Source organism: Serinus canaria, chromosome 27 (genome assembly GCF_022539315.1).
Source record: "Serinus canaria isolate serCan28SL12 chromosome 27, serCan2020, whole genome shotgun sequence".
In the NCBI taxonomy this organism is placed as follows: Eukaryota; Metazoa; Chordata; class Aves; order Passeriformes; family Fringillidae; genus Serinus; species Serinus canaria.
The window spans coordinates 1,441,192-1,469,116 of record NC_066340.1 but is presented as its reverse complement, the minus strand read 5'-3'; the positions used below and the strand labels follow the sequence as shown (position 1 = coordinate 1,469,116).

At 50.6% G+C, this 27,925-nt stretch overlaps 3 protein-coding genes across 5 annotated transcripts in view; 1 reads left to right on the top strand and 2 right to left on the bottom strand.

Annotated features, from left to right (window-relative positions):
* The first annotated feature begins 918 nt into the window (after positions 1–918).
* On the top strand, positions 919–14,907 carry FBXO47 (F-box protein 47). Its single transcript, XM_030232417.2, has 10 exons — positions 919–1,090; positions 1,656–1,823; positions 3,586–3,662; positions 6,768–6,845; positions 8,120–8,228; positions 8,909–9,085; positions 9,816–9,962; positions 10,878–11,020; positions 12,240–12,399; positions 14,085–14,907. The coding sequence occupies exons 1-10, from the start codon at positions 919–921 to the stop codon at positions 14,201–14,203; spliced, it is 1,350 nt and encodes a 449-aa protein (XP_030088277.2). The 3' UTR covers positions 14,204–14,907.
* A 2,491-nt stretch (positions 14,908–17,398) lies between these two features.
* LOC115484431 (collagen alpha-2(I) chain-like) lies at positions 17,399–18,962 on the bottom strand. Its single transcript, XM_050985516.1, has 3 exons — positions 18,855–18,962; positions 18,309–18,807; positions 17,399–17,807 (listed from the first exon to the last, which is right to left on the bottom strand). Exons 1-3 carry the CDS (start codon positions 18,960–18,962, stop codon positions 17,449–17,451), a joined length of 966 nt encoding a protein of 321 aa, XP_050841473.1. The 3' UTR covers positions 17,399–17,448.
* Positions 18,963–19,178: 216 nt separating this feature from the next.
* LASP1 (LIM and SH3 protein 1) overlaps positions 19,179–27,925 on the bottom strand; it is a 28,985-nt gene continuing 20,238 nt past the window's right edge. For 2 of the 3 annotated variants that reach the window (XM_050985831.1, XM_050985832.1), the window contains 4 exons: positions 27,357–27,464; positions 23,512–23,662; positions 22,530–22,624; positions 19,179–21,647 (listed from right to left, as the gene is read on the bottom strand). In XM_050985831.1, coding sequence (XP_050841788.1) covers positions 21,474–21,647; positions 22,530–22,624; positions 23,512–23,662; positions 27,357–27,464 — 528 coding nt within the window. In that variant the 3' untranslated portion in view covers positions 19,179–21,473. The remainder of the gene's footprint in view (positions 21,648–22,529; positions 22,625–23,511; positions 23,663–27,356; positions 27,465–27,925) is intronic. The other variant, XR_007780245.1, reaches the window with a different exon arrangement.

The following is a 27,925-nucleotide window of genomic DNA, read 5'->3' as shown; positions in this document are numbered from 1 at the left end:
TATTCTAAATTATTATGAATCATTATTATACATTCAATATAATTTACAATATAAATATGCACGCCTTCATTAGTTATTATTAATTATTGTATAATAAATATTATATTCTATTATATTCTATTATATTCTATTATATCTATTATTCTATTATATTCTATCTATTCTATTATATTATTATATATCTTATATATATATTATATTATCTTATATTATATTATATTATATTATATTATTATCTATATTATATTATATTTATTACATTACATTATACTATGTAATATATTCTGACATATTATATTATATAATTATAATATAATTATAATAATTTTAATTATAATTATAGAGTATACAACGGTAATATATTATATACTATTATAATATTAAAATATACTGTTATATTATATTTATTATTATTTATATTACATAATGCATATTTATCTATTATATATTTATATTCTTATTGTATATTATTATAATAACTATAAATTTAATTATAATATATTATTATAATGATTATGTAACATTATATATAATTATATAATCTTATTATATATTGTTATAATTATAAATTTATGGGTATTTATGCATTACATATTTAATATTCTTATTATATATTAATATAATACTATAAATTATTATTATAATTAGAATATTAATTACATAAATTACATTACATTAATTACATTTAATTATTAGAATATTAATTACATTTAATTCTTTATATACTAAAAGTTATTCAGCAAATTACTTGCAAGAATCCAAGCGGTTTATCTCCCACACACAGACGAGATTTTCCCTCTCTGTGTCTCCAAGGGAGTGGTTTTCTCATTCTGGGAGCCTTTTCCACCCCAGAAAATCAGCCTTTAATGTGTTTATTTTGGTTTTCCTGCAGGCTGGGTGCATGGGAGCGCGGGGACAATGACCTCGAGCGCGGGGAGCAGCCGCCCCTCGGTCCCCAGGCAGAGGCAGAGGCGGAGCCGCCGCCGCTGCGGCCGCACCCCGGCCAGGGATTCCCCGGCTCCGTCAGCGCTGGGGGATTTCCAAACCCTTCCCTTAGAGATCTTCCAAATGGTGCTGAATTATCTCTCAGGTGACGCCCTGATCAGAAACATCACTATCTAAAAACTACTATATATATGTATAATTTATTATTTAAAATATTGCCACTTTTAAGCAGTTAAAATAATTCCATATGACTTCAACTCTGAATTTTCAGCTTTTTACGTATGGAAAAAACAACTGACCAAAACTGCCATGATATTTGACCAATATATATCTGACAATCTCCTTGAACTTCTTTTTCTGCCTATCAAATATGAAAATTACTCCTCAGATCTGTCCGTTTCTAATTACTCCAGTTTGCTGGCAAAGCAGATCAACAGTAATCAATACAAATCTCATTTCTTGGCCTTGTTCTTTTGAAGGCGGGAGGAGTCACAGACTGGTTTTTGAAGGCAGAAGGGGTCACTGACTGGTTTTTGAAGGCAGAAGGGGTCACTGACTGGTTTTTGAAGGCAGAAGGAGTCACTGACTGGTTTTTGAAGGCAGAAGGGGTCACTGACTGGTTTTTGAAGGCAGAAGGAGTCACTGACTGGTGATCAGCCTTTTTCCCTTGCAGAGGGGATTTAGGAGTGTCCTGGGCTTTGCTTTTGCAGTGAAGGACATCAGCATGCTGAGCATGGTGTCCAAAACCATCAGCGGCCGCCTCGTTAATTACATCTCCACCTCATCAGGGAGCCGGCGGCTGCTGCTGCAGGACTTCCACCAGGAGCTGCCTGCCCGGAGAGAGGGAGGCTCCATCCTGGAGCACTACAGGGCTCTAGGTGAGGGCAAAATTCACTCCAGGTATTTCCCCTGGCACGTGTGTTAACAGGGGAATGCTGAGGGTGTGGCCAGAAAAAAAAAGAGGAGGAAAAGAATCCCTTCCTGCGCTGAGGAATTGTCTGGAATCCTTCCAAAATTTCTGAGTTATGGAAAAAAAATCCTGTGTGTTCTGCCTCTTCTGAGTGTCCCAAAATTACTAAGTTATGGAAAAATCCCTGCTTGTTCTGCCTCTTCTGGACATCCCATAATTTCTGATTTATGGAAAAAAATTCCTGTGTGTCCTGCCTCTTCTGGGTGTCCCAAAATTTCTGAGTTATGGAAAAAAACCCTGTGTGTCCTGCCTCTTCTGGGTGTCCCAAAATTTCTGAGTTATGGAAAAAACCTGTTTGTTCTGCCTCTTCTGGGTGTCCCAAAATTTCTGAGTTATGGAAAAAAAACCTGTTTGTTCTGCCTCTTCTGGGTGTCCCAAAATTTCTGAGTTTTGGAAAAATCCCTGCTTGTTCTGCCTCTTCTGGGTGTCCCTCTGAGTTAGCTGCTCCTCGGGGAGTGCTCTCCAAAGCCTGACCCAGTCAATGAAATCTGGGCTTGGCTGAGCTTTGGGGCAGATTTGAGGCTGATGGATAAATGATGGCTGTCTGCAGGAATGCTGACACGCTCTGAGCCAGGGAAGAGTCACTTCAGAACCACAGCAAATCCACTTGCTGACCTTGGCAGGAAAAAAGTGGTTTTAGGATTTATTTTTTCTGGAAAAAAAAATTATTTTTCTTTTTTTTTTTTTTTGTTTTGTTTTGTTTTGTTTCTTTCCCCTGGGAAACTCCAAGCATTTCAGTGGATGCTTTAATTAATTAACAAGCAGTATCTCTATTTTTTTATTCTGGTGAAAATCTTTGAGTGCAAGCTGTTAACCCAGATTCTGTCAGGAGTGTGGAAGAAATTCTGCTCAACAACCAGCTGTTCCTCAGGATAATGAGCTCCAGACTCTGACATCCCAAACATGAGAATAAATTTCCCTCTCTGCTGTGTTTGACATTAAGGAATTTCAAGCTTGCCTATAACTGCAGTTAGTTGTGTGTACACTAGCCTACAGTTATATATAGGCAATTGTATATACATATATACATATTTATATATTTATATTTATATTTATATATAAAGGTTTTTCTTCCCTGAAAACTGGGGCTTTTCCTCCCTGAAAATCTGAGCTTTTCCTCCCTGAAAATTGGGATTTTTCTGTCCTGAAAATTGGGCTTTTTCCTCCCTGAAAATGTTGGCTTTTCCTCCCTGAAAATTGGGGCTTTTTCTCCCTGAAAATTGGAGTTTTTCCGTCCTGAAAATTGGAGATTTTTCCTCCCTGAAAATTGGGGCTTTTCCTCCCTGAAAATTAGGATTTTTCTGTCCTGAAAATTTGGGTTATTCCTCCCAGAAAATTGGGGATTTTCCTCCCAGAAAATTTGGCTTTTTCATCTCTGAAAATTGGAGTTTTTCCTCCCTGAAAATTTTGTTTTTTCCTCCCTGAAAACCGCTTTTTTTTTCTCCCTGGACATGTGATTTTCCCTCTCTGGAACCTTGCCTGTAACTCACCCATGACCCGTGTCTGCTCTAACATCTCCCACCCAAAGAGCAGATTCTGAGGAGCCCCCTGCCCTCCCACTCCTCTCCTCACTGCACCTTTTCCTCTGTGCCTGCCTTCATTTCCTCCTGGGGGTGCTCCAGCCGTGTCTGAGCCCCCCAGAGCTCTGTGTGTTCCCCCCTCTGCCCCAGGGCTGCTGCTCAAGAGGTGCACCCTGCTGCTGCCCACCAGGGACAGGCTCAAGTACGTGCACAAGGTGCTCTCAGGGGTGAGTCTGATGGCAAAGGGAATTTTTTTGGCCTTTTTTTTGGTATAGATTTCATAAAACTCTTATTATCGAATTATATTCCTATTTATTTTATTAATTTTTAAAATTAAATTTTATTCTTATAAATAAAAATGTGTTTTAAATTGTCTTTTAATGTTAATATTTCTGTTAATATAAATTTATTGTTATATTATACGTATTTATATGAAGATTTTATTTATATTCTTTCTAGAACTCTTATTATTATCTTTATAGAACTCTAAGTATTCTTAGCATCCATGCTTGTAATTCCTTAAATCTGATAACTCAGCTAAATCCTGGGATTGGGTTAGGCCAGGAGACCAAACATCCTAAAGGCTGGAAAACCCTAAATTGTCTTGGGAAACCAAGGTCCTGTCTAGAGCACATCCTGCAAATTGGAGATTTGGCCCATCCAGGGGGGAATTCCATGGAATATCCACAAAATATCCATGGATTATTTGGCCCATCCAGGTGGGAATTCCATGGAATATCCACAAAATATCCATGGATTATTTGGCCTATCCAGGTGGGAATCCCATGGAATATCCACAAAATATCCATGAATTATTTGGCCCATCCAGGGGGAATTCCATGGAATATCCACAAAATATCCATGAATTATTTGGCCCATCTAGGGGGAATCCCATGGAATATCCACAAAATATCCATGAATTATTTGGCCCATCCAGGGGAGAATTCCATGGAATATCCATAAAATATCCATGAATTATTTGGCCCATCCAGGTGGGAATCCCATGGAATATCCACAAAATATCCATGAATTATTTGGCCCATCCAGGGGGAATCCCATGGAATATCCACAAAATATCCATGAATTATTTGGCCCATCTAGGGCAGAATTCCAGGGATTATCCACAAAATATCCATGAATTATTTGGCCCATCCAGGAGGGAATTCCATGGATTATCCACGAGATATCCCTGGATTATTTGGCCCATCCAAGGGAGAATTCCATGGATTATCCACGAGATATCCCTGGATTATTTGGCCCACCCAGGGTGGAATATCAGCCCATTCACCCAGGCCTCCCCTTGTCAGATCTGCTAATTTGTAAAGTATAAATTATATACTCCATCTATTGTGTGTGTGCATTGTGGGGCATTGCACCTTGGTGAAATCCTTGATGAACCATAAGGATCCTAAAAAAATCCTTATAGGATATTTATCCTGAGGTAAAAACCCCTTATCCCTTAACCACGTCTGCCTCTTGATTTTTTCCTCCCTGAAAATAGGTTTTTCTTCCCTGAAAATTGGAGTTTTTCCTCCCTGAAAATTGGAGCTTTTCCTCCCTGAAAATTGGGGATTTTCCTCCCTGAAAATTGGAGTTTTTCCTCCCTGAAAATTGGGGATTTTCCTGCCTGAAAATGGGGGTTTTTCATCCCTGAAAATTGGGGATTTTCCTGCATGAAAATTGGGGTTTTTCCTCCCTGAAAATTGAGGGGTTTCCTCCTGCAAATTGGGTTTTTCCTCCCTGAAAATTGGAGTTTTCCTCCCTGAAAATTGGAGTTTTTCCTCCCTGAAAATTGAGGGGTTTCCTCCCTGCAAATTGGGGTTTTTCCTCCCTGAAAATAGGTTTTTCCTGCCTGAAAATTGGAGTTTTTCCTCCCTGAAAATTGGAGCTTTTCCTCCCTGAAAATTGGGGATTTTCCTCCCTGAAAATTGGAGGTTTTCCTCCCTGAAAATGGGGGCTTTTCATCCCTGAAAATTGGGGTTTTTCCTCCCTGAAAATTGGAGTTTTTTCTCCCTGAAAATTGGGGATTTTCCTGCCTGAAAATTGGGTGTTTCCTCCCTGAAAATTGGGGCTTTTCCTCCCTGAAAATTGGAGTTTTTCCTCCCTGAAAATTGGAGTTTTTCCTCCCTGAAAATTGGAGTTTTTCCTCCCTGAAAATTGGGGATTTTCCTGCCTGAAAATTGGGGTTTTTCCTCCCTGAAAATTGAGGGGTTTCCTCCCTGAAAATTGGGCTTTTTCCTCCCTGAAAATTGGGGATTTTCCTGCCTGAAAATTGGGGTTTTTCCTCCCTGAAAATTGAGGGTTTCCTCCCTGCAAATTGGGGTTTTTCCTCCCTGAAAATTGCAGTTTTTCCTCCCTGAAAATGGGGGTTTTTCATCCCTGAAATTCGGGGATTTTCCTGCCTGAAAATTGGGGTTTTCATCCCTGAAAATTGGAGTTTTTCCTCCCTGAAAATTGAAATTTTTCCTCCCTGAAAATTGAAATTTTTCCTCCCTGCAAATTGGGCTTTTTCCTCTCTGAAAATTGGAGTTTTTCCTCCCTGAAAATTGGAGTTTTTCCTGCCTGAAAATTGGAGTTTTTCCTCCCTGAAAATTGAGGGGTTTCCTCCCTGAAAATTGGGGATTTTCCTCCCTGAAAATTGGAGGTTTTCCTCCCTGAAAATCGGGGTGTTGCTCCCTGAAAATTGGGGTTTTTCCTCCCTGAAAATTGGGGATTTTCCTGCCTGAAAATGAGGGGTTTTCATCCCTGAAAATTGGGGCTTTTCCTCCCTGAAAATTGGAGTTTTTCCTCCCTGAAAATTGAAATTTTTCCTCCCTGCAAATTGGGCTTTTTCCTCTCTGAAAATTGGGGATTTTCCTCCCTGAAAATTGGGGATTTTCCTGCCTGAAAATTGGGGTTTTTCCTCCCTGAAAATTGGAGTTTTTCCTCCCTGAAAATTGGGCTTTTTCCTCCCTGAAAATTGGAGTTTTTCCTCCCTGAAAATTGCAGTTTTTCCTCCCTGAAAATGGGGGTTTTTCATCCCTGAAAATTGGGCTTTTTCCTCCCTGAAAATTGGGTGTTTCCTCCCTGAAAATTGGAGTTTTTCCTCCCTGAAAATTGGAATTTTTCCTCCCTGAAAATGGGTCTTTTCCTCCCCAAACCCTTTTGTCCACCCCCGTTTTGACTCCAAACCCTAAAGCATCTGCCCCAACCCATTCCCACAACCCTCCCAGGAGGAGGGAATCCTCCTGCACCTCTCTGAACCGAGGAACACGAGGAGCACGGCCAATTCCCAATCACACCAATTAAAGAATTGGCTAATGAGGACAAAGCTCTGCTGTTTTCCCTTGCAGGTTTCCTGTTTCAAGCTGAATGGTTGTGCCAGTCCCCTGCACTGCCTGGGGCTGCAGTGCTACGGGGTCTTCCTTCAGGTACAGTATCCCCATGCACACAAGGCAAGTAGCACAAAGAAATTTAAAAAAATTCATGAATTTTGCTAAATTAACCTGTGTTTTGCAAGATTTTTTAAAGTATAAACTGTTTTTTTGGGGGTTTTTTTGAGTGTTTATTCGTACAGTTCTCTGCATTTTCTTTCTGGTGCTGGAAGTTGCTGAGGATTTCTTGGCCTGGATTTCACTCCCAGCCACTCTGGGTTTTTTTAATTTGCAATTTATTACCTAAGAAGACAAGGGAGAAAGGGAGAATTTTATCACACAGCCCCAAATTCACAGGTCAAGAGCAGAAATCGTTTAATTTCCAGGGAAATGGCTCCACACATCAGAGGCCAGAATATTTTCTGCTTGTGGTAGCTTCAAATGAATGTAAACCAAACATAAAAATTAAAATCCTGTCTTAGAAGAACAAATTATTAGTGCTGAGACATATTGTAGCAAATTCCTTCCACATCACAGCCCCAAATCACATTTTGGGATACTCTCAGCAGGTTTTGATTTCTGGGAGGCATCAGGCTGATAAATCCCAGCTTTCTAATTCAGATCATGTTAGAAATTTTATTTTCTGGCCAATTTCACTATCAATGCCTTAAACAACACCTGATAAATCCCAGCTTTCTAATGCTTCAGATCATGTTAGAAATTTTATTTTCTGGTCAATTTTAGTACAAACCCTTAAACACCATCTGATAAATCCCAGCTTTCTAATGCTTCAGATCATATTAGAAATTTGATTTTCTGGTCAATTTTAGTACAAGTCCTTAAGGACCACCTGATAAATCCCAGCTTTCTAATGCTACAAATCATATTAGAAATTTGATTTTCTGGTCAATTTTAGTACAAATCCTTAAACACCACCTGATGAATCCCAGCTTTCTAATGCTTCAAATCATATGAGAATTTTGTATTTTTCTGGTCAATTTTAGTACAAATCCTTAAACACCATCTGATAAATCCCAGCTTTCTAATGCTTCAGATCATGTTAGAAATTTTATTTTCTGGCCAATTTCACTATCAATGCCTTAACACCTGATAAATCCCAGCTTTCTAATGCTTCAAATCATGTTAGAAATTTTTATTTTCTGGTCAATTTTAGTACAAATCCTTGAGCACCTCTGCTCAGGTATGACCCTTCCCTCCCTCTCCTGAGAGACTACAGGATAAAATGGTGTTTATCTGCTGGGAGTGCTGGCATTGGGAACCGAATTTCTGCTCGCCCTCCTCATTTGGATCCCATTTCCCCTCCCCTGCAGATCCTGACCGCGGGCTGGGATGAGCTCGAGTGCCACCGGGTGTTCAACTTCCTCTGGGACCTCAGCAATTTAGGCAGGAAGGTGCAGACGGTTGTCAGCAGCAAACCAGGTAACTCCGAGCAGCCAGCAGCCCCAAAACCCCAAAAAGTGCCAGAACAGCCCCAAAACCCCAAAAGTGCCAGCCAGGAAATTCAGGGTGGTTTTGTCTCCTGCCTCTGCCGGGGGTTCTGGGAGCAGTTCTGGGCTTCCCCTGATGGACACTCGTCCCCAAGAGCAGAGGGAAGTGCTTTTGTCTCTGAAATGATCTGTCTTGAGAGGCCTTTAGGGATTTTAAACCATCCCATTATCAATCCAAAGCATCACTGGTGTCCACACATCAATTCTGGATTTGAGACTGTCCTACCCTCCAGCAGTGAAGTCGATGGGAGAGGAATTAGAGGTAAAAATTAGAAATAAAATGAAGCAGTAAAAAATGAGGTTTCACCTTTCTGAAGCCCAGCACCAAATTCTCCCATTTCTCCCACTCCTCTGGAGCATTTCTCGAAATTCTCCCGTTGCCCAGAACAAGGAATTTCTGAGGAACATTCCATCCACATCACCCTTCCTCCCCCTGCCAAACCCCAGAGGAGATTCCACCCCCTGAATTAGGGCAAAACACCCAAACTCGGGAAGGAAGACACAAACCCCGAACGGAACACGTTACAAACCCCCCCTTTCCCCTCCCTCCGAAGAAGCTGAGCTTTGCAGGGAGCCAGGCTGGGGAATTGCTGATCCCGGCCGCTTTTCCAGGCAGTGCCCGCAGGCTGGAGCTGCGGATCCGCCTGTTCTGCCGGGGGGTGCTGCTGTCACCCGGGAGCCGCCGCAGCGACTCCGCCTTCTGGCTCACCCGCATCCTCAAGCCCTGGCCCATGGTGAACCAGGCCCGCCTGCTCTACATCATCTTCGGGCCCGTGTCCTCCCGCGATGGTGAGCAAAATTCTGGCAAACCGGGATTGTGTTGGAATCGTGGAGTGGGTTGGGCTGGAAGGGACATTAAAGCTCATCCGGTGCCACCCCTGCCATGGGCAGGGACACCTCCCGCTGTCCCAAACCAGTGTGGGGTGCTCCAAACCCTGTCCAGCCTGGCCTGGGATGTTTCCAGGGATGGGGCAGCCACAGCTGCTCTGGGAAATCCATTGCAGCCCCTCACAGGATCCTCCCACGAGGAAGGAAGGGAAGGAATTCCTTCCTGAGACCCAATCTGAACCTGCCCTCTGTCCATCTGAAGCCACTGGAGCCATTGCATTGCCTGGGAAAAATTCTGCTCAACCAGGCATCACTAACGTACAGAAAATATATAAATTCTACTATATAATATATAAATTATACTATATATATATACTCAAACATACATGTGAGTTACAATTCAATGAAGAAATGAAATTACACCTCTGTTCCTCTCTTCTCCCTGCTTGGGGAGACTTGACTCAAATCCATCTGAAGCACCCATTTCCCTGAAGAAAAGCACTTTTTCTCACTTAATTATTAAAACTGAGTTTCTTTAAGTTTGACTCACTGTCCCAGATGGAAAAGAACCACAAAGCCTCAGTGGTGTCACCTGAATTCCTCTCCTCTGCCTCTGCTTGAGGCTCAGTTTAGCACCTTCCTTGCTTAAGAAGTGTCACTGACCAGCAGTTGTGATTGATATATCACCCAGGACATGTGGTCTGGCAGAAAATGATAGAAGGACCAACAGATGAGACCAGTCTGAAGGGTTTAGCTGATGCAATTAAGCTGCTGTATGGTACAGAAGCTAGAGAATGGACAGCAGATGATGTTATCAGTCTTGTGGATGAGCTGTCAGGTGTGTTTTTGCCTTTATCATTAATCCCTGGGATTTTGGATCCTCACATCCTCCAAACCCAGCTGCCTGCTGCAAAATTCCTCTCAGTAGCTGGGGCTTAGCTGGAAAAGTCATCACCCTGGGAAGGCAGGCTGGGGTGAGACAAACCCAGTTTGTTTTACACACCCAGGGTGGCTTTCCCCACGGAGAAATCTTTTAAGAAGCCATGCAGACCTTAAAAACTCAAATCTTGCCTTGAATTATTCAGGAAACATTGTCCAAACACGAATTTGCTCAGGCAAAATTCTCCTGGGTGTTTTTAGCAGCTGCACTGGGAATTTTGGCTGAGGCTGTGTCCCAGAGTTGGTGTGGAGAGCTCTGACCATCACTGGTAGGGATTATTGGTGCAATTTCACTGCTCCCTTTCTGCTCAGAGCTTGGTGGACTGCACCCTTTTCTGACCCAGAGATGGGGCAACTGAGAGGTGTTTTAAAAACTTTTATTCTATTTTTACTTTCATGAGAAGGGGTGAGACAATACAGATGTTATAATTCCTGCTATCACAATCAGAAGTCATTTTTTAATTACAATAAATGGTTTTTACCCAATCAGCTTTAGACACTCTATATTGTAAATGTCTTAAAGCTAATTATCTAAAATTACTCCTTGTAGGTCTTGGTACAATACATCTTTCACAGTTCCATTTCTCTAAAATATCTAGTTTTATTTATAAGACCATCCTTTAAAACTTATTTCTACTTCCATTTCTCTCCCAACAATATCTGTCTGATTTTGCAGCATTTCTAAGTTAACATTTCTTATCTCAAAGCTCACATCCAAACACACACTGTGCAAACCTTCTGTCAAGCTCTGAGAATTTCCTAGACCTCCATTTCCCCCGAGAGGTGACTGAAATCCTCTCTGCCCGTTCTGAAGTGGTTCCCCAGGAGTGGCTGATGGAGAACAACGCTCGGCTGCTGCTCCTCAGTGGGAACAGCATCTGCTTCACCTTCTTGGCCAGCAAAGCTGTCAATGGCAGAGCTGTGGAGCTGGCCAGGCTCATGGTCTTCATGGTTCTGGTGAGTACAGCTCAGCTTCTCTCTGCCCCACCTTTGCTGCCTCAGGCTGGAAAAGTTTTTCCCCACAGGCCAGGAATAAATCCAGCCAGGAGCTGGGTTTCTGATTTTCTGCTGTGATGGGAGCTGCTCTCTCCTCCAGGTCCTTGTGCTGTGGAACCAAACCCACTCCATTACAAGGAGAAAAAAGTCAAATTTAAGGCAAACAGGAGCTGAAATTTGATTTGAGGCAGACATCCCACCCAGCCCAGTCTGGGGCAGCCCTTGCTCAAGGCTGCCAGGTCTGGTCTTTAATTTAAAAATTGTTTTCAATTCCATAAATTAAAGACCAGAATTGAAAACAATCTTTCATCTTTTATTTATACTTTTTTCCTCATTAACCGTATTTCCTTTTTGCTGTAAGAAAAGCTCTTCCAGCTCTCTGCTCCCTGTCCAGCACATCCCTGAGGAGGAGAGGCACCACCAGCAAAAGTTCATGTTGGAATCCAGGGCACAGGGAATATTTCTCTGCCTGTCCTGAGAAGTCCTGAGCCCCAGGGGAGCTCTGCTTTTAACCTTCACCCATGGAGAAAGCTCCCAAGACTTTGGGATGAATTGGAATCTTCTGTGTGTGAAATAGAGAGTAGGATAGTTTATCACAGGGTGAAGAACTCAGAGTTTGGGGTTTTACTGTGGAGGTGGATAGAAAACAAAATGGAGGATTTGGGGCATTGTCTGCTCTCCTTCTTGTTCTTCATCTCCTCCATTTTCTGCAGTGCTGCTGGCACTGAAAGAGCTGCAGTGCAGATGTTACTTGGACAGACAAATAATTGTTGGTAGAAAGGTAGAAATAAAATATGTTCTACGAGTTAATTGGACAAAAGAGCTTTAAAAGACCTTGGGCCTGTGTGTCTGTGACCTTTGGTGCCTTCTCTTTGTGCCCTAATCTGAGATGGGGACAGAGAGCTGAACTGTTGGTAAGAGAAAAATAAACAGCAAAGACAGGAAAACCCAAAGTCCAGCTCAGCCCTCAGTCCTGGCACAGAGCTTTTCAGGGGTCTCCCCATCAGGGAGGGTTTCCACAGGTTCAGAATTCCCTGGAATTCTGAACCACAACCTCTGTGTCCTTTTCACCCCCCCCGATCTTCCAGGCTTGGCACAGCTGATCCAGAGCCAGCAGGGAATGCTGAGGTTTGATTTTGCACCATAAAAGCTGAGCTTTGACTCCTCCCTGTGCCCTCAGGTGTGTGAGAAGGACCTGTACTGCATGGACTGGGCAGTGAAGATGATGCAGAAGGTCTGCAAGGTCTTCAGCTCTCCCTGGGAGAGAAACAACTTCCTGCAGTGCCTGGAGAACTCCTTCGCCCGCATGCTCATGGACATGCTGCAGGCAGTGCTGGCTGGTGAGGGTGGGAGAGCGTGAAACCACACATCTCCAGAGATTCAGAAGGGTTTGGGGGGGAAAGGGACCTTGAGGTTCACCCAGAGCCACCCCTGCCATGGCAGGGACACCTCCTGCTGTCCCAGGGTGCTCCCAGCCCTGCCCAGCCTGGCCTTGGGCACTGCCAGGGATCCAGGGGCAGCCACAGCTGCTCTGGGCCACCAAAATAACCAAGAAATGTCATAGCTGGGAGGAAATAGGAATTTTGAAATTATTATTATTATTATTATTATTATTATTATTATTATTATTATTATTATTATTATTATTATTATTATTATTATTATTAACCAAGCAAGTGTCATAGCTGGGAAGAAATAGGAATTTTTGAAATTATTATTATTATTATTAATAACCAAGCAAGTGTCATAGCTGGGAAGAAATAGGAATTTTGAAATTATTATTATTATTATTAATAACCAAGCAAGTGTCATAGCTGGGAAGAAATAGGAATTTTGAAATTATTATTATTATTATTATTATTATTATTATTATTATTATTATTATTATATTATTATTATTATAGTATTAATAGTACTATTAGTATGATTAGTATTAGTATTATCCTCATCATCATAATCATCATTATCATTATCACTATTATAATTATTATAATTATCATTATTATTATCATTATCATTAGTATTTACTCTATATCCTTATTATAATATATACTTATAAAATATTATAATATTATTAATTATATATTGTAATATATTTATTTTATATATAAATATTATATTTATTTTAGTATTATAAATAGTAATTTATATTATTATATTACTATATTATGTTATTTCTTAGATATTTATTTTACTATTATATATTATTATTTATTGTTGTTATTATTATTACTATTATTAATTTTGAACTTATTTTAAGTTACTAAATTTTTAAGGGGTTCCTGGTGCCACAGATGGTGAAACCAACAGTGCTTTAAAATCTGTCCCACCACAAAGCTGAGCCCAAGGTCCATTTTGGGCTGGGCCTAAGCCTGCCCCAGCTGCAGCTGCTGCCTGGGCTCAGGGAGCTGGAGCATCAGGGACGATGGTGGAGCTGAGCTGGGGGAACACCCAGCTCAGCTTAGCCCAGCTCAGTTTAGCTCAGCTCAGCCCAGCCCAGCCCAGCCCAGCCCAGCTCCTTGTTCTGGCTCACAATTGTTCCTGTTGTCCCTGGCCAGGCTGGAAGGAGTCTGGGAGAGCTCCTCCTGTGCTGCCAGGGGCAGAGGCTGAGGATAAACCCAGCCCAAGCTCAGGCTGAGCTCCTCCTGTGCTGCCATGGTGAGGATAAACCCAGCCCAAGCTCAGGCTGAGCTCCTCCTGTGCTGCCATGGTGAGGATAAACCCAGCCCAAGCTCAGGCTGAGCTCCTCCTGTGCTGTCATGGTGGGGATAAACCCAGCCCAAGCTCAGGCTGAGCTCCTCCTGTGCTGTCATGGTGGGGATAAACCCAGCCCAAGCTCAGGCTGAGCTCCTCCTGTGCTGCCATGGTGAGGATAAACCCAGCCCAAGCTCAGGCTGAGCTCCTCCTGTGCTGCCATGGTGGGGATAAACCCAGCCCAAGCTCAGGCTGCTGCCCCAGGGGGAGTCACCTCCTGAGCCAAACTGGGTGAATTCCTGCATTTCACTCCTTTTTTGTGCCCTGCCAGGGGAGAGGGATGAGGAGGACAGCAGCTTCCTGAACCTGTTCCACCTGATGAATGCACAGGCCAACTTCCACAAGGAAATCCTCTACCTGGCCATGGGCAGCTCCAGCAGCACCTCCTGAGCTCCACAGAGCCCTCCCCTGCCCCTGCTGGATTCCTCCTTCTTTTCCTTTGAACTTGTGCAGAGAAGTCTCCGATTATTCCTGAAATTCCCATCCCAGGAGGAGCTGGGGTGGCAGAAGTTGGGCCCAGCCTTGCCAGGCCAGCTGAGTGAGCTCATGGAGGCCTTGGGGAGTGGAATTCCATCCGTGTGCTCTGCTCCTCCAGGCAAGAGGGCTGGGAACACAGACTGCATTCTTTTCCCACTGTTCATGTTTGCACACACAATAAAAATGACATGGTTTCCATAGCTGATGTGCAGACACCAACTGAAGCTCGAGTTGTCTCAGCCCAGAACCCAAAACATTCTGAGCTCTTCAATTTGTTTTCTCTTGGGAATCTGAGGAGAAAGGGAGGGATGGGGTTTGAGGAGCTGCATTTTTCCAGCTTGCCAAGGTCTCTGACTCAGGCTCTGTGACAGAAATGCTCCATAGTTTGTACATTCAGCTTTAGGGATTTCTGAAAGCAATCCCAGAGCTGTGATCGACCAAGGCATTCCTTCCTCTCAATCTCCAGGTGTTATAAAGAAAAAGAAACTTCAAATCTCTCCCCGTGCCCCAGGTTGAAGTGTTTTAGGATTTAGCCAAGTTGAAGACACTCATTGAACACATGGAATTAGAACGCTGGTTCATTAAATGGATAAATTTAAATATTTAACTGTTTCCTGCTCAGAGAAGGGTTTGATTTTCTGCTCCGGTGCCTTCCAGACCAACCCCTGAGATGGCAATAAAAGGCATCACACTCTCTGTGCTGTTTGCAGCCTCCAGGTTCCTGAAGAGCCCCTTTCCCCACCCAATATTCCCTTCCCCAACCTCCCCTCGGCACCGGCTTTTCCCACATTTGCCTCGGGAATTGCGGGAACAGCTGCAGCGGGACCGATTTATCTCAGCTGTCCCCACCTGCTCCCACCAGCCGCCCCCTGGCAGCAGCTCGGCCGAGTTTGTGCGCCCCAAATCCCGGCGGCGTTTGTGGAATCCACAATTCCAGGCAGGATCTGCCTCCGGGCCATCCACTGGAGGTGGTGCCGGTAGATGGCAGAGGTGAAACCTTCCCCGAGCGCCGCAGCTGCTGGAGAACGCCGGGAACATCCCTTTTTTCACCCCCTGGCTGCTCGGAGGTGGCGTTTTAAGGGCGCGGAACTCGTGATTTCTGAAGGGGGAGAGAAATTCCAGGCTCTGCTTTCCACTTGTCCGGACTGATCCCGAAATTTGAGGAGAAAACAGCCTCGATGTGAGAAGGGGAAAAGGGCACCGGGAATGTCCAGCCCGGGTCCTTGTCTGTCCCTTTATCCCCAGGAGCCGCTCCCGATCCATGATCCCGGACGGCAGCAGGAGAAGGGAGCGGAGCCCGGCCCTTTGTGTGTCCCCGTCCCGCCGTGTCCCGGGTCATTCCCGGCCAGGAGCAGCCAGAAATTCCAGCCGGGCACAAGGGGGGCCTTTATGAGAGCCCAGCCAGGGGAAAAGGGAAAAGGGAGCTCTTTGATTCCCTGGAGCAGCCGGCGGGGCTGGAATGTCAGCCCGGCGCTGCTCCTGGTGAATTATTGATGGCTTTATTAATTGTCATTAACTGCTCGGCTCTGGCGCTCCCGGCGCCTCAGGGACTGCTTGGAAGGGACATCCAAGCCCATCCAGTGCCACCCCTGTCCCAGGCTGCTCCAAGCCCCATCCAGGCTGGCCTGGGACACTTCAGGGATGGGACATCCCTGGTGGCAGTTTTTTGTCACATTCCCATCAAATGGGACTTTCCTTCCCAAAGGAGTGAGGCCAAATCCCACTTCCCTGCCCAGTTTGGGGTGAACTGGGAAGTGCCACCAGTCCTGCTCCCCTTGGATCAGCTCAAACACTGACAGAGTCCAGGTCCAGCTGGGATGGGGGGATTTGGGAAAAGGGTGATTTTCCTTTTGCTGCCAAATTTCAACAGCTGCAGTGGAGAGGGGTAAAAGCCAGTGCCAGGAGCAAACTCCCGTGCCAGGGTGGCAGATGTGATGTGTCCCTGCCCTCTGTGCCTGCAAACCCCTCTCCTGGCCTGGCTCCCTTTTCCCACCCCTCCCCACCTTCCAGCACGGAGCTGGGGCCTGCAGGAAGGGATTTCTCTGCAGAGCTGGCAGCTCTGTGGGGCCTGGGAGTCAGAGGAAAGGATCGTTCCTGCTTTCACACTCAGCTGACTTTCCATTCCACACATTCCTCTTTACTCACTCTGCCCTCATCCCTGCAGATGTCGGCTCCACGCACGGCCTGAGGGAGGGGAGGTTGTCCAGAACACTGAGAACTTGTGCCTGCAGAAATTCCTCCCGGAACATTTCAGGCTCCTGATTCCCGGCTATATTTGGTGCTGGAGAGAGGGAGCAGCGTTTCCTCACCTCGGGGGTTCAGAGGGATCGCCCTGGGCGGCTCCAGGAACGCCCCGGGGTGAAATCCCCAGCCTGGAGTTTCTCTCGGGAGTTTTTCTGGCAGGAAATTGCAGTGTGGAGCATTCAGCTGGCAGCACTGACCACATCCAGCATTCCCAGGCTCTGAAATCTCTCTTTTTTCTCTCTCCTGAAAGTCACAGCAGCTCATCCCAGCATTTCCTGGCCCCCTGCTCTCCCTGGATCCTGCTCTTGTGTGGTGCTTCCAGGGACAGCTGAAAAGGGGCACAAAGTTTTCCTGATTCTGGATATTTCAGGTGTTTATTGCTTAAAAAACATAAAACCCAGGGAGACACCAGGAATGTGAAAATTTTGCTCTCTAGGAGGGTGAAACTTTTCAGTCATTGCCCATGAGCGGTGGTGGGAGGGCAGGGATGGATGCAGGGCTTCAAAAAAGGACAGGAAAAATCCTCCCGATGCCCCAAACACCCCCAAGGCATCTCCAAGCCGGGGGAAAATGAAGCTCTGAAATGTTCTTTCCATCCCACAGAAATTTCCATGCTGCTAAAAACCTTCCTTTTCCTATCCAAGGCCTCCTGGAGCTTCCCCAAACACCAGAGAGGGACCCGAGTGAGGGGTGGGGACACTCAGGGAGGGGACAGGCTGGTGGGGACCCCAGGCAGAGGTGCCTCAGGCTGGATTTCCGATCTCTCGGCATTCCCGGGATGCCCTGGATCCCTCTGCCCTCCGGGGTTTGTCCCTGGAGCCGCGTGTCCGCCACCCCCATCCCTGCAGCGACACCAGAGCCATCTTCCCTCTCCTGGCTCATTCCTCTTTATTCCGCTCCCCGAACATCGCTCGTCAAAAATGGGAGCCGCTGCCTAAAATTAAGCCCAGACGAGCGGCCTCGGACCGAGGGGACAGGACACAAGGGGGGGACAGGACCCTTCTCATCCCCCTGGGGACACCGCGTGCGTCACCGGGAGCATCCCAGGGCCCGGCAGCGGGAAGGACGCAGGTCCTGACAGGGTGAAGGACACGGGTCCTGGCAGGGGGATGAGCCGGGTCCCGGCAGCGGGACAGCCCCTCGGAGCCCCTCCCGTGTCCCCCCATTCCCGGCCCCGGCCCCGCCGGCTCCGTGACCGCTCCGTGCTCCGCGCCGGGCTCGCAGAGGTTAACGCTGTTCCAGAAGGCTCCGAGGGACGCGCACCGGGCGGAGGCTGCGGGAGAGGAGAAAGGAGAGGCCGGTGTGAGCTGGGCCCGGAGCTGCGGGAGAACCGGGGATGAAGCAGCTCCGTGTGAGAGAACAGGGAATGGAGCAGCTCCGTGTTGGAGCAGCTCCGTGCGGGAGAACAGGGATGGAGCAGCTCCGTGTGAGGGAACAGGGATGGAGCAGCTCCGTGCTGGAGCAGATCCGTGCGGGAGCAGCCGCCCCCGGCCCCGGGAGGCTCCTTTGGCTCCTGAGGATGACGCAGCCGGGATCCCGCCCGGTTTCTCCCCGAGCTGCTCCATTTCTCCCCCGCTCCGGAACAAAAGCCACCGGGCCGTGCTGCAGGAGCGGCTTTTCCAGGCGGGCTGACAAACCCGGCCGGGAGAACGCGGCAGCGCCCGGGGCTGAGCGGCCTGGATTGGGAAATCACCCCCGTGCTCCCTCCCAGCACCGACCCCCGAACCGCCCCCTGCCCCCCTGAAACTCGCACCTGGAGCGGCTCGGAGCTCACCTGGCCGCCGCTCGGCTGGCGAGGCCGCTGCTGAGCCGCATCTTGGGCGGCGGCGGCTCCTTAGAGCATGTAAATGATGTAGGACAGGACCACCAGGCCGATGATGGCGAAAAACATCAGGATGAAAATGTCCAGCATGGTGAGGGAGGGAGGAGGAGGCGGCGGGGCAGGGGCTGCGGGGCTCCGGGAGGGGCTGCGGGGCTCCGGGCAGGGCTCGGGGCTCCGGGAGGGGCTGCGGGGCTCCGGGCAGGGCTCGGGGCTCCGGGCAGGGCTGCTGGGCAGAGCCGCCCCCGCGCCCTCCCCTCCCCGCTCCGCTCAGGATGCAGAGCCGATGCCGGAGCTGATGGAGCCGCTTTCCTGCGGGAGATCGAGGGATAAACCCGGGCTCAGCCCAGCCCTGGGGCCCGGGGCCGTCTGTCCCCGCGGGGGTTGTTCTGTCCCTGCTCCTTCCTTCCCAAAGCGCTCCCCTGAACCCACGGGGATGTGCTCCCACCCCGTCCTTTGGGGAAAGGAGGGAAAAACGAGAAAATGAGCGCGGCCGCCCACCCTGAAGCCACCTCGGCTGGTGCTGCTGGGGTGCCCAGCACCGCCCTTTGCCCTCCCTGGCACCGCCGCTTCGTTTTCCTCGCGTTTTGAGCTGATGATGAACAACATCTGTCCCTAGACCCCGGGCAGATGTTTATTAAACCCCGCTGGAGATCGCACCTGCATCCCCAGGGCTCCAAAGCATCCCAAAGGCAGGGGGTGAGCCGAGGAGCTGCAGCCCAGGAGGAGCCCCAGGCTCGGGGGAGGTGAAAACCCCAGCCCTGGAAGCCTCCCCTTGTCCCAAGCACGCAGGAAAAGCGGCCACAATCAAAGGCAGCACAATCAGCAGGTAAAAATGAAACTTTTATTTTCAATCCGAGTGAACCGGCAAGAGAATCGGTCGGGTCGTTCCATTCCGTGGGTTTTCTTTTTTGGATAAAAAAGCCAAATAATTTTGTAAAATTATTATTTTTTTTAACTGGTGGGTGCTCAACCCAGGAAGGACACAAGGACAAAACCCCAATTAAGCGACGGATCCCGAGGAAAACACGTTCTAAGCTCAGCACTGAGACACAACCAGGGAAGCTGGGATGGACGAGGTCTATTTTACACGTGATAAGAAGCAATTATTCAGCTTTTTAATTGTTCTTCCTCCTTGTAATTTCTCTTTTTTTAACTCATTTATTTATTTATTTATTTTAAATACAGGTTTAGGTGCTTTTCAGCTATGAAAAAAAGGCAAAAAAGTGCATAAAGTTGAGAGAAAAGGCAGAAATCAAGCAGTAAGAGGTTTGTTTCCCATGGTGGGGGGGTGAAAGGGGCATGGGAGGGGAGAATTTAGGGACAATGGTTTTGAGGGAGGATTAAAAAAAGATCTGTATCCCAAAAGGGAATTTCATGTGTTATTTGGTCCATTAAAAAAGGATTTATTCACATTGAGGCTCCCCCCACCCCATTCCCAGACAAGAACGTGATTAAGAAGAGGATTCAGCAGGGAGAGGAGGCTCCCCCTGCCCTTGTGCTCCCTGTTTTAGCACCAGCTGGGATCCCCACCCCGGGCAGCCCATCCTGGCTGCTCCTGCCCCGCTGTCACCCCCAATCCCTGTCCCCAACCCCACTGCAGCCACAATTCCCTTCTCCCAGCAGGACTCTGCCCCCCAACCCCGCTGTCCCCAACCCCAGACCCCAGGGAGGGAGGGACCTGTCCCCAGCAGGACCAAGGAATGTCACACTCGGCTGCTTTGGTCCCTAATTCCCGATTTTCATGTGGGAATAACAAAGGTGGAGTTTCCCTCTGGGAGCCTCCTGGTCCCACAGAGCTCCCGGCAGGGGGACCCCCCTGCTGTCACCTCCCCAGGGACACCCCTGCTGGCCCCAGGTCCTGGCACAGGGACACCCCTGCTGTCACCTCCCCAGGGACACCCCTGCTGGCCCTGGGGCTGTCCCCTGTCCTGCTCCCAGGACCCTGCAGAGGTTCCTGCTCCTCCCTCCCTGCCCAGTTCCAGTTTAACCCGACCCTGCTCCTCCCTCCCCAGGAGGAGGGGACAGGGACGTGCTTTGACGTTTTGGTCCGTGACACGACCCCAAGTGGTCCCAAAAAGCTGCCACCAGCGCTGCGAATGAGAGGGGCAGGGTGGCTCAGGGTGTCACATCACCCAGGGGACAGTGACCCGGGATGGGCCCAGAGGGGTGGCAGCACTCAGCAGCAGCAGGAGGAGGAGAAAAGCAGGAAAATGCTGGGGGGGGGGGGGGGGAAAGGCTCCTCCAGGGGACCCCCAGAGTGAGCTGGAGCTGCAGGGGGCTGATCCCAGTCTGGGGGGCTGATCCCAGTCTGGGGGGCTGATCCCAGTTCAGGGGGGCTGATCCCAGCCGGGGGGGGGCTCAATCCCAGTCTGGGGGGCTGATCCCAGTTTGGGGGGACTGATCCCAGTTCAGGGGGGCTGATCCCAGTCTGGGGGGGCTCATCCCTGAGCCAGGGGGCTGAATCCAGTCTGGGGGGCTCATCCCAGTTCAGGGGGCTGATCCCAATCAGGGGGGATGATCCCTGCTCCAGTGGGTTCATCCCAGTCTGGGGGGGCTCATCCCAGTTCAGGGGGGCTGATCCCTGCTCCAGTGGGTTCATCCCAGTCTGGGGGGGCTCATCCCAGCCCAGCCCTCAGCCAGGACAAGCCCCAGGGCTGCTCCTGCTCCAGCCCGAGCAGAGAGGTTTGGTTGGAGATTGGAGCTGGAACCTTTCCTGCTCTGGCACTGAAGGGAGAGGGGATCGAGGGCAGCCAGGAGCAGGAGGAGCCCGAGCTGGGCCGAGCAGGGGGAGCTGCCAGCCCACCCCGAGCCCAGGGCACCCTGGGCTGAGCCCCCCTCGCCTCCCCCACCCCCACAGCGGGAATTTGGTCCTGACGTGGCCTCTCCTCCCTTTCCTGGCACCCCGGTGGCTCCAGAGGCTTCCCATGACCGGGAGGGCAGGACAGGAGGGACAGGAGGGACAGAGGGGACAGGGGCAGGAATGCCCTGGGGCTTTGATCCCCACCCCGCACGGCCCCGGAGGGGACACGGGGACACGGCTCGGAGGGCGGGGCGGGCGGGGAGGGGACAAGAGCCGCACGAAGGGGAGGGGACACGGGGCAGGGCGTGTGGCCGGGCTCAGATGGCCTCCACGTAGTTGGCCGGGAGCATGCCCGTGTCCCCCGTGCGCTCCACCGTGCCGTACATCCAGCCGTCATCGATCTGCTGCACGTTGATGATGGTGTCCCCGTCCTGGAAGGACACCTCGTCCTCGTCCGCCGCGTTGTAGTCATAGACGGCACGGAAACGCTTCTGTGGGGACACCGGGACATTGTCACAGCCCCAGGGGACAGCATTGTCACAGCCCCAGGGGACATCATTGTCACAGCCCTAGGGGACATGGAACAGCCCCAGGGGACATCATTGTCACAGCCCCAGGGGACATCGGGACATGGAACCGCCCCAGGGGACATGGGGATGGTCATTGTCACAGCCCCAGGGGACACGGGGACACTGTCACAGCCCCAGGGGACACGGAACAGCCGCAGGGGACACAGGGACACTGTCACAGCCCCAGGGGACACGGGGACACTGTCACGGCCCCAGGGGACACGGGGACTCTGTCACTGCCCCAGGTGACATTTTCACAGCCCCAGGGGTCGTGGAGGGTGGGTCATTGTCACAGCCCCAGGGGACATTGGGGTGGGTTATTGTCACAGCCTCAGGGGACATGGGAGTGTCATTGTCACAGCCCTAGGGGACACAGGGGTCATTGTCACAGCCCCAGGGGACAAGAGGGTGACTGGCACAGCCCCTCCCTGGGGACAGAGGGGTCACAGCCCTTCCCTGGGGACAGGCTGGGAGCTGGATCTGGGCTGGATCTCAGTGCCCAAACTGAGCATCCAACCCCCCCAAAACGGCTTCTCCTGGGGCTGAGGGATCACAGGGACCCCCAGGTGGGAACGGGGGGCTGAGGGACCCCCAGGGTGGGAATGGGGGGCTGAGGGACCCCCAGGGTGGGAATGGGGGGCTGAGGGACCCCCAGGGTGGGAATGGGGGGCTGAGGGACCCCCAGGTGAGAACAGGGGGCTGAGGGACCCCCAGGGTGGGAATTGGGGGCTGAGGGACCCCCAGGGTGGGAACGGGGGGCTGAGGGACCCCCAGGGTGGGAACGGGGGGCTGGGCTGAACTCACCCCCCCTCCGGCCGGGGCGTTGCGCTGTGAGGAGGCCGCAGCCGGCTCCTTGTAGCCGTAGGACTGGGATGGAGGCGGCTGCTGCTGCTGGTAAACTGGGGAGGGACAGGGAGTGAACTGGGATGGGGAGGGACTGGGGAGGGAACTGGGATGGGGAGGGACTGGGGAGAGAACTGGGATGGGGAGGGACTGGGGAGAGAGGGGAGGGAACTGGGGAGGGAACTGGGATGGGGAGGGAACTGCGGGGGGAACTGGGATGGGGAGGGACTGGGATGGGGGGGGAACTGGGGAGAGAACTGGGATGGGGAGAGACAGGGGATCCTGAACTGGGATGGGGAGGGAACTGGGGATCCTGAACTGGGGTGTGGGTGGAACGATGAACTGGGATGTGAAGGGAAGGATGGATCCAGGAACTAGGATGTGGGTGGATCATGAACTGGGATTTAGCTGGATCCTGCCCTGGGATTTGGGTGGATCCATGAACTGGGATTTGGATGCAGGCACTGGGATGTGAGTGGATCTTGCCCTGGGATTTGGGTGGATCCATGAATTGAGATGTGAGTGGCTCCATGAACTGGGATTTGGGTGGATCCTGCCCTGGGATGTGGAGGGAAGGATGGATCCTGCCCTGGGATGTGAGTGGCTCCATGAACTGGGATTTGGGTGGATCCTGCCCTGGGATGTGGAGGGAAGGACGGATCCTGCTCTGGGATGTGAGTGGATCCATGAACTGGGATGTGGGTGGATCCATGAACTGGGATGTGGGTGGATCCATGAACTGGGATGTGGAGGGAAGGATGGATCCTGCCCTGGGATGTGAGTGGCTCCATGAACTGGGATGTGAGTGGATCCATGAACTGGGATGTGGGTGGATCCATGAACTGGGATGTGAGTGGCTCCATGAACTGGGATGTGGGTGGATCCTGCCCTGGGATTTTGGGGTGTGGGGGGTGCAGAGGAGCCCAGGGCCGTGCCCACCCACCTGTGGCTGCGGGCTGGCCGTGCTGCTGCTGCTGCTGCTGCTCTGCTCTCCGGTAGCCGCCGCTCTCCGGGGAATTCCGGCGCTCCGGCTCCGAGCCCTCGCTGGGGCTGGGCCCCATCCGGCTCCGCTCGAACTCCTCGTGGTACTTGATCTGCAGGGAGGGGGCACAGCTCAGAGCTCGGCCCTGCTGCAGCAGCTCCTCCCAGGGAAAAGGGGCCGGGACAAGGAAACGGCCTCGGGGCAGGTTTGGATTGGAAATTAGGGAGAATTCCTTCAGAAAAGGGAGCCACCGGCCCCGGAAGGGTTAAAAGCCCATGGGCTGCTGGTGAGGCAGTGCTGGGTTAATGCTGGACTCGATGCTTTTCCAGCCTGAGGCATTCTGGATCCTTCCCCTCATCCCAGCTCGGCTCTTTCTGCCACCCCTGCAAATCCCGGGGGCTCCTTCCCCAGTCCCTGCTCAGAGCAGCTCCAGGCACACACGGGACAGGAGGAGCTTCCCGTGCCCTGGGGATGGGGTGAGGAATTGGTTTGGGATGAGATCGAGCCCCAGATGCACCTCCCAGACCAAAATCCCCTTTAGGAATCCTGGTGTGCAACCCCCAGGAAGGAGGAAAGGGTTAATCCAACCACGGGGGATTAATGAGGGTACAAATCACCAATTAACTCCTGGCTGTTAATGAGTGCATTCCCCCCGGGGAGCCTGGGAAGGTGCCCTGGTTAAACAGGGAAGGACTGGAGGGCACTGGGAGCAGAGAGAGCCCCGGGGCAGCACCTGGGGAGCCCTGGGAGGCTGGGACAGCCCAGGGACAGGGACAGGGACAGCTCTGGGATAAGGGACAGCCCCGGGAAGGGCCTTGGGAACATCAGGATCAGCCCCAGGAGCAGGAACAGCCCCAAAACAGCTCCAGGAGCAGGAACAGATTCAGGAACAAGAACAGGAGCAGTGACAGCTTCAGGAGCAGCCCCCAGGAACAGCCCCAGGACAGGTTCAGGATCAGGATCAGCCCCAGAACAGCCCCAGGAGCAGAAACAGGAGCAGAGACAGCCTCAGGAAGAACCCCAGGACAGGTTCAGGATCAGCTCCAGGATCAGGATCAGCCCCAAAACAGCCCCAGGACAGACTCAGGATCAGGGACAGACTCAGGAACAAGAACAGCCCCAAGAACAGCCTCAGGAGCAGGGACAGCCCCAGGACGGGCTCAGGATCAGCCCCAGGAGCAGGAGCAGCCCCAGGACAGGTTGAGGTTCAGGAACAGCCCCAAAACAGCTTCAGGACAGGTTCAGGATCAGCCCCAGGACAGGTTCAGGATCAGCCCCAGGCTCAGGATCAGCCCCAGGTTCAGGATCAGCCCCAGGCTTCAGGATCAGCCCCAGGCTCAGGATCAGCCCCAGGATGGGCTCAGGCCATGCCCAGCCCCATTCCCAGGGGTTTTTCCCACCCCAAGGCCGTTCTGGGGCAGGGCCAGGCTGCCCCCCCTCCCCTGGCCCAGCAGGGACAGGGCTGTGGCTGTGTCTCCCTAAGTGGGTCACGGCCACCCAGGCTGGCAGCCAGGCACGGGAAGCTGCTGGAAATGCTGGCAGAGGGTGAGGGGCTGGGCAGGGCCACCAGGGCTGGGCTCATGGCAGCTCTCTGCTGTCATTTCATGTCCCCAAACCCAGCCCCAGTGAAGCTGCCAGCTCAGAGCTGCCCCAGGGAGCAGAAAAACAGGGAATAAACCCCCCCCGGGTTTGTGGGGGAGCTCCTGCCATGGCACCATCTCCCTGCATTGCAAACCCCTTCCCTTCCCCTGGCACCATCTCCCTGAGCATTCCTGAGCCTCCCTGTCCATCCCTGAACATTCCTGAACATTCCTGAGCCTCCCTGCCCATCCCTGAGTATTCCTGAACATCTCTGTCCATCTCTGCACATCCCTGAACATTCCTGAGCCTCCCTGCCCATCCCTGAACATCTCTGTCCATCTCTGCACATCCCTGAGCATCCTTGTCCATCCCTGAACATTCCTGTCTATCCCTGAGCATTCCTGAGCCTCCCTGTCCATCCCAGAGTCTCCCTGTCCATCCCTGAGCACCCCAGAGCATTCCTGAACATCCCTGTCAATCCCTGAGCTTCCCTTTCCATCTCTGTTCATCCCTGAGCATCCTTGTCCATCCCTGAACCTCCCTGTCCATCCCTGAGCCTCCCAGAGCACCCCTGAACATCTCTGAGCAACCCAGAGCATTCCTGAACATCCCTGTCTATCCCTGCCCATCCCTGAGCATCCTTGTCCATCCCTGAACATCCCTGAGCCTCCCAGAGCATTCCTGAGCACCCCAGAGCACTCCTGAACATCCCTGTCTATCCCTGAGCATTCCTGAGCCTCTCTGTCCATCTCTGCACAAGCCTGAGCATTCCTGTCCATCCCTGAGCACCCCAGAGCATTCCTGAACATCCCTGTCAATCCCTGAGCTTCCCTTTCCATCTCTGTTCATCCCTGAGCATCCTTGTCCATCCCTGAGCATTCCTGTCCATCCCTGAGCACCCCAGAGTATCCCTGAACATCCCTGTCAATCCCTGAGCTTCCCTTTCCATCTCTGTTCATCCCTGAGCATCCCTGAGCATTCCTGTCCATCCCTGAGCCTCCCAGAGCATTCCTGAACATCTCTGAGCACCCCAGAGCACTCCTGAACATCCCTGTCAATCCCTGAACCTCCCTTTCCATCTCTGCTCATCCCTGAACATCCCTGTCTATCCCTGAGCACCCCAGAGTATCCCTGAACATCCCTGAGCCTCCCAGAGCACTCCTGAACATCCCTGTCTATCCTGAACCTCCTTTCCATCCCTGCTCAACCCTGAGCACCTGGACATCCTGAACATCCCTGATCTGAGACCCTGAACCCCAGAGTATCCCTGAACATCCCTGTCTATCCCTGAGCCTCCCTGCACATCCCAGTGCATCCCTGCACATCCCTAGAAGAGATCTGATGAAGAGATCTGATCATTTCCACACCCCTGGCAAAAGCAAAGGGAACTCTGCAAATCAGACCTGGATTGCAAGAAGATTAAACCAGACAGCTTGGCCAGGAAACCTCGTTAGGCTCTGCAGGCAAGGGATGCTGTTACATGCAAGAGTTTGTGTGAGTGGGTTTAACCTAATCACTGTGGCAAACATTACTGGTCTCCCTAAAATGAATATTAAGCCATGAATGGTCTCCCTAAAATTGTTATTAAAGAATTAGTAGTGTCCCTAAAATGACTATTAAATAATTAGTAGTCTCCTTAAAATGACTATTAAGTAATGAATAGTCTCCCTAAAATTACTATTAAATAATTAATAGTCTCCCCAAAATTACTATTAAATAATTAATAGTCTCCCTAAAATTACTATTAAATAATTAATAGTCTCCCTAAAATCACTGTAAAATTTCCCCAAAATTACTGTAAAATTTCCCCAAAATCACTGTTAAATCTCCCCAAAATCACTGTTAAATCTCCCCAAAATTACAGTAAAATCTCCCCAAAATCACTGTTAAATCTCCCCAAAATCACTGTTAAATCTCCCCAAAATTACAGTAAAATCTCCCCAAAATCACTGTTAAATCTCCCCAAAATCACTGTTAATGCCTAATTACTGTAAGCATTTGTATCCCAGGATAAAATCAGGTTCTGAGCACCGAGTCAGCCTCCCCTGCCTCCTCAGAGAGGAGGATTTGTGCCAGGACTGCAGGGACCTGTGACCCCGGGGCTGTTTGTCAGGAGCTGTCCCCTCCCCGCTCCCCCTGGAGGTGACAGCGGTGTCACAGCCGTGTCACAGCCGTGTCACAGCCGTGTCACAGCCGTGTCACAGCAGGCAGGACAGGCCACTCACGTTGCTGATCTGATCCTGAGTCTTCTTGATCCTCTGCAGCTCCGGGGTGTCGGCCACCACGCTGAAGCCCTTGCCCTTGTTCTTCTCAAACTCCTCCTTGTAGCGGATCTGGGGGGCAGGGACAGGGCTGTGAGCAGGGACAGGGCTGGGACAGGGACAGGGCTGGGACAGGGACAGGGCAGGGGACAGGGACAGGGCTGGGACAGGGCTGGGACAGGGCTGGGACAGGGCTGGGGACAGAGCAGGGGACAGGGACAGAGCAGGGGACAGAGCAGGGACAGGGCTGTGAGCAGGGACAGGGACAGGGCAGGGACAGAGCAGGGACAGAGCAGGGACAGAGCAGGGAACAGGGCTGTGAGCAGGGGACAGGACAGGGCTGTGAGCAGGGGACAGGGCTGGGACAGGGCTGGGACAGGGCAGGGAACAGGGCTGTGAGCAGGGACAGGGACAGGGCTGGGACAGGGACAGGGCAGGGACAGAGCAGGGACAGAGCAGGGAGCAGGGAACAGGGCTGTGAGCAGGGACAGGGCAGGGACAGGGCAGGGACAGGGACAGGGCTGTGAGCAGGG

Bases quoted from the DNA above. Each gene is read 5' to 3' on its own strand.
- LOC115484431 (XM_050985516.1), bottom strand. From the start codon at position 18,962: ATGTTGTTCATCATCAGCTCAAAACGCGAGGAAAACGAAGCGGCGGTG. The intron at 18,808-18,854 runs GTGGGCGGCCGC...CTTTCCCCAAAG, and splicing joins CCAGCCGAGGTGGCTTCAGG to GACGGGGTGGGAGCACATCC. The intron at 17,808-18,308 runs GTGAGCTCCGAG...CCTCTCCCGCAG, and splicing joins GCCAGCCGAGCGGCGGCCAG to CCTCCGCCCGGTGCGCGTCC.
- FBXO47 (XM_030232417.2), top strand. From the start codon at position 919: ATGACCTCGAGCGCGGGGAGCAGCCGCCCCTCGGTCCCCAGGCAGAGG. The intron at 8,229-8,908 runs GTAACTCCGAGC...CCGCTTTTCCAG, and splicing joins GGTTGTCAGCAGCAAACCAG to GCAGTGCCCGCAGGCTGGAG. The intron at 9,963-10,877 runs GTGTGTTTTTGC...CCCGTTCTGAAG, and splicing joins TCTTGTGGATGAGCTGTCAG to TGGTTCCCCAGGAGTGGCTG.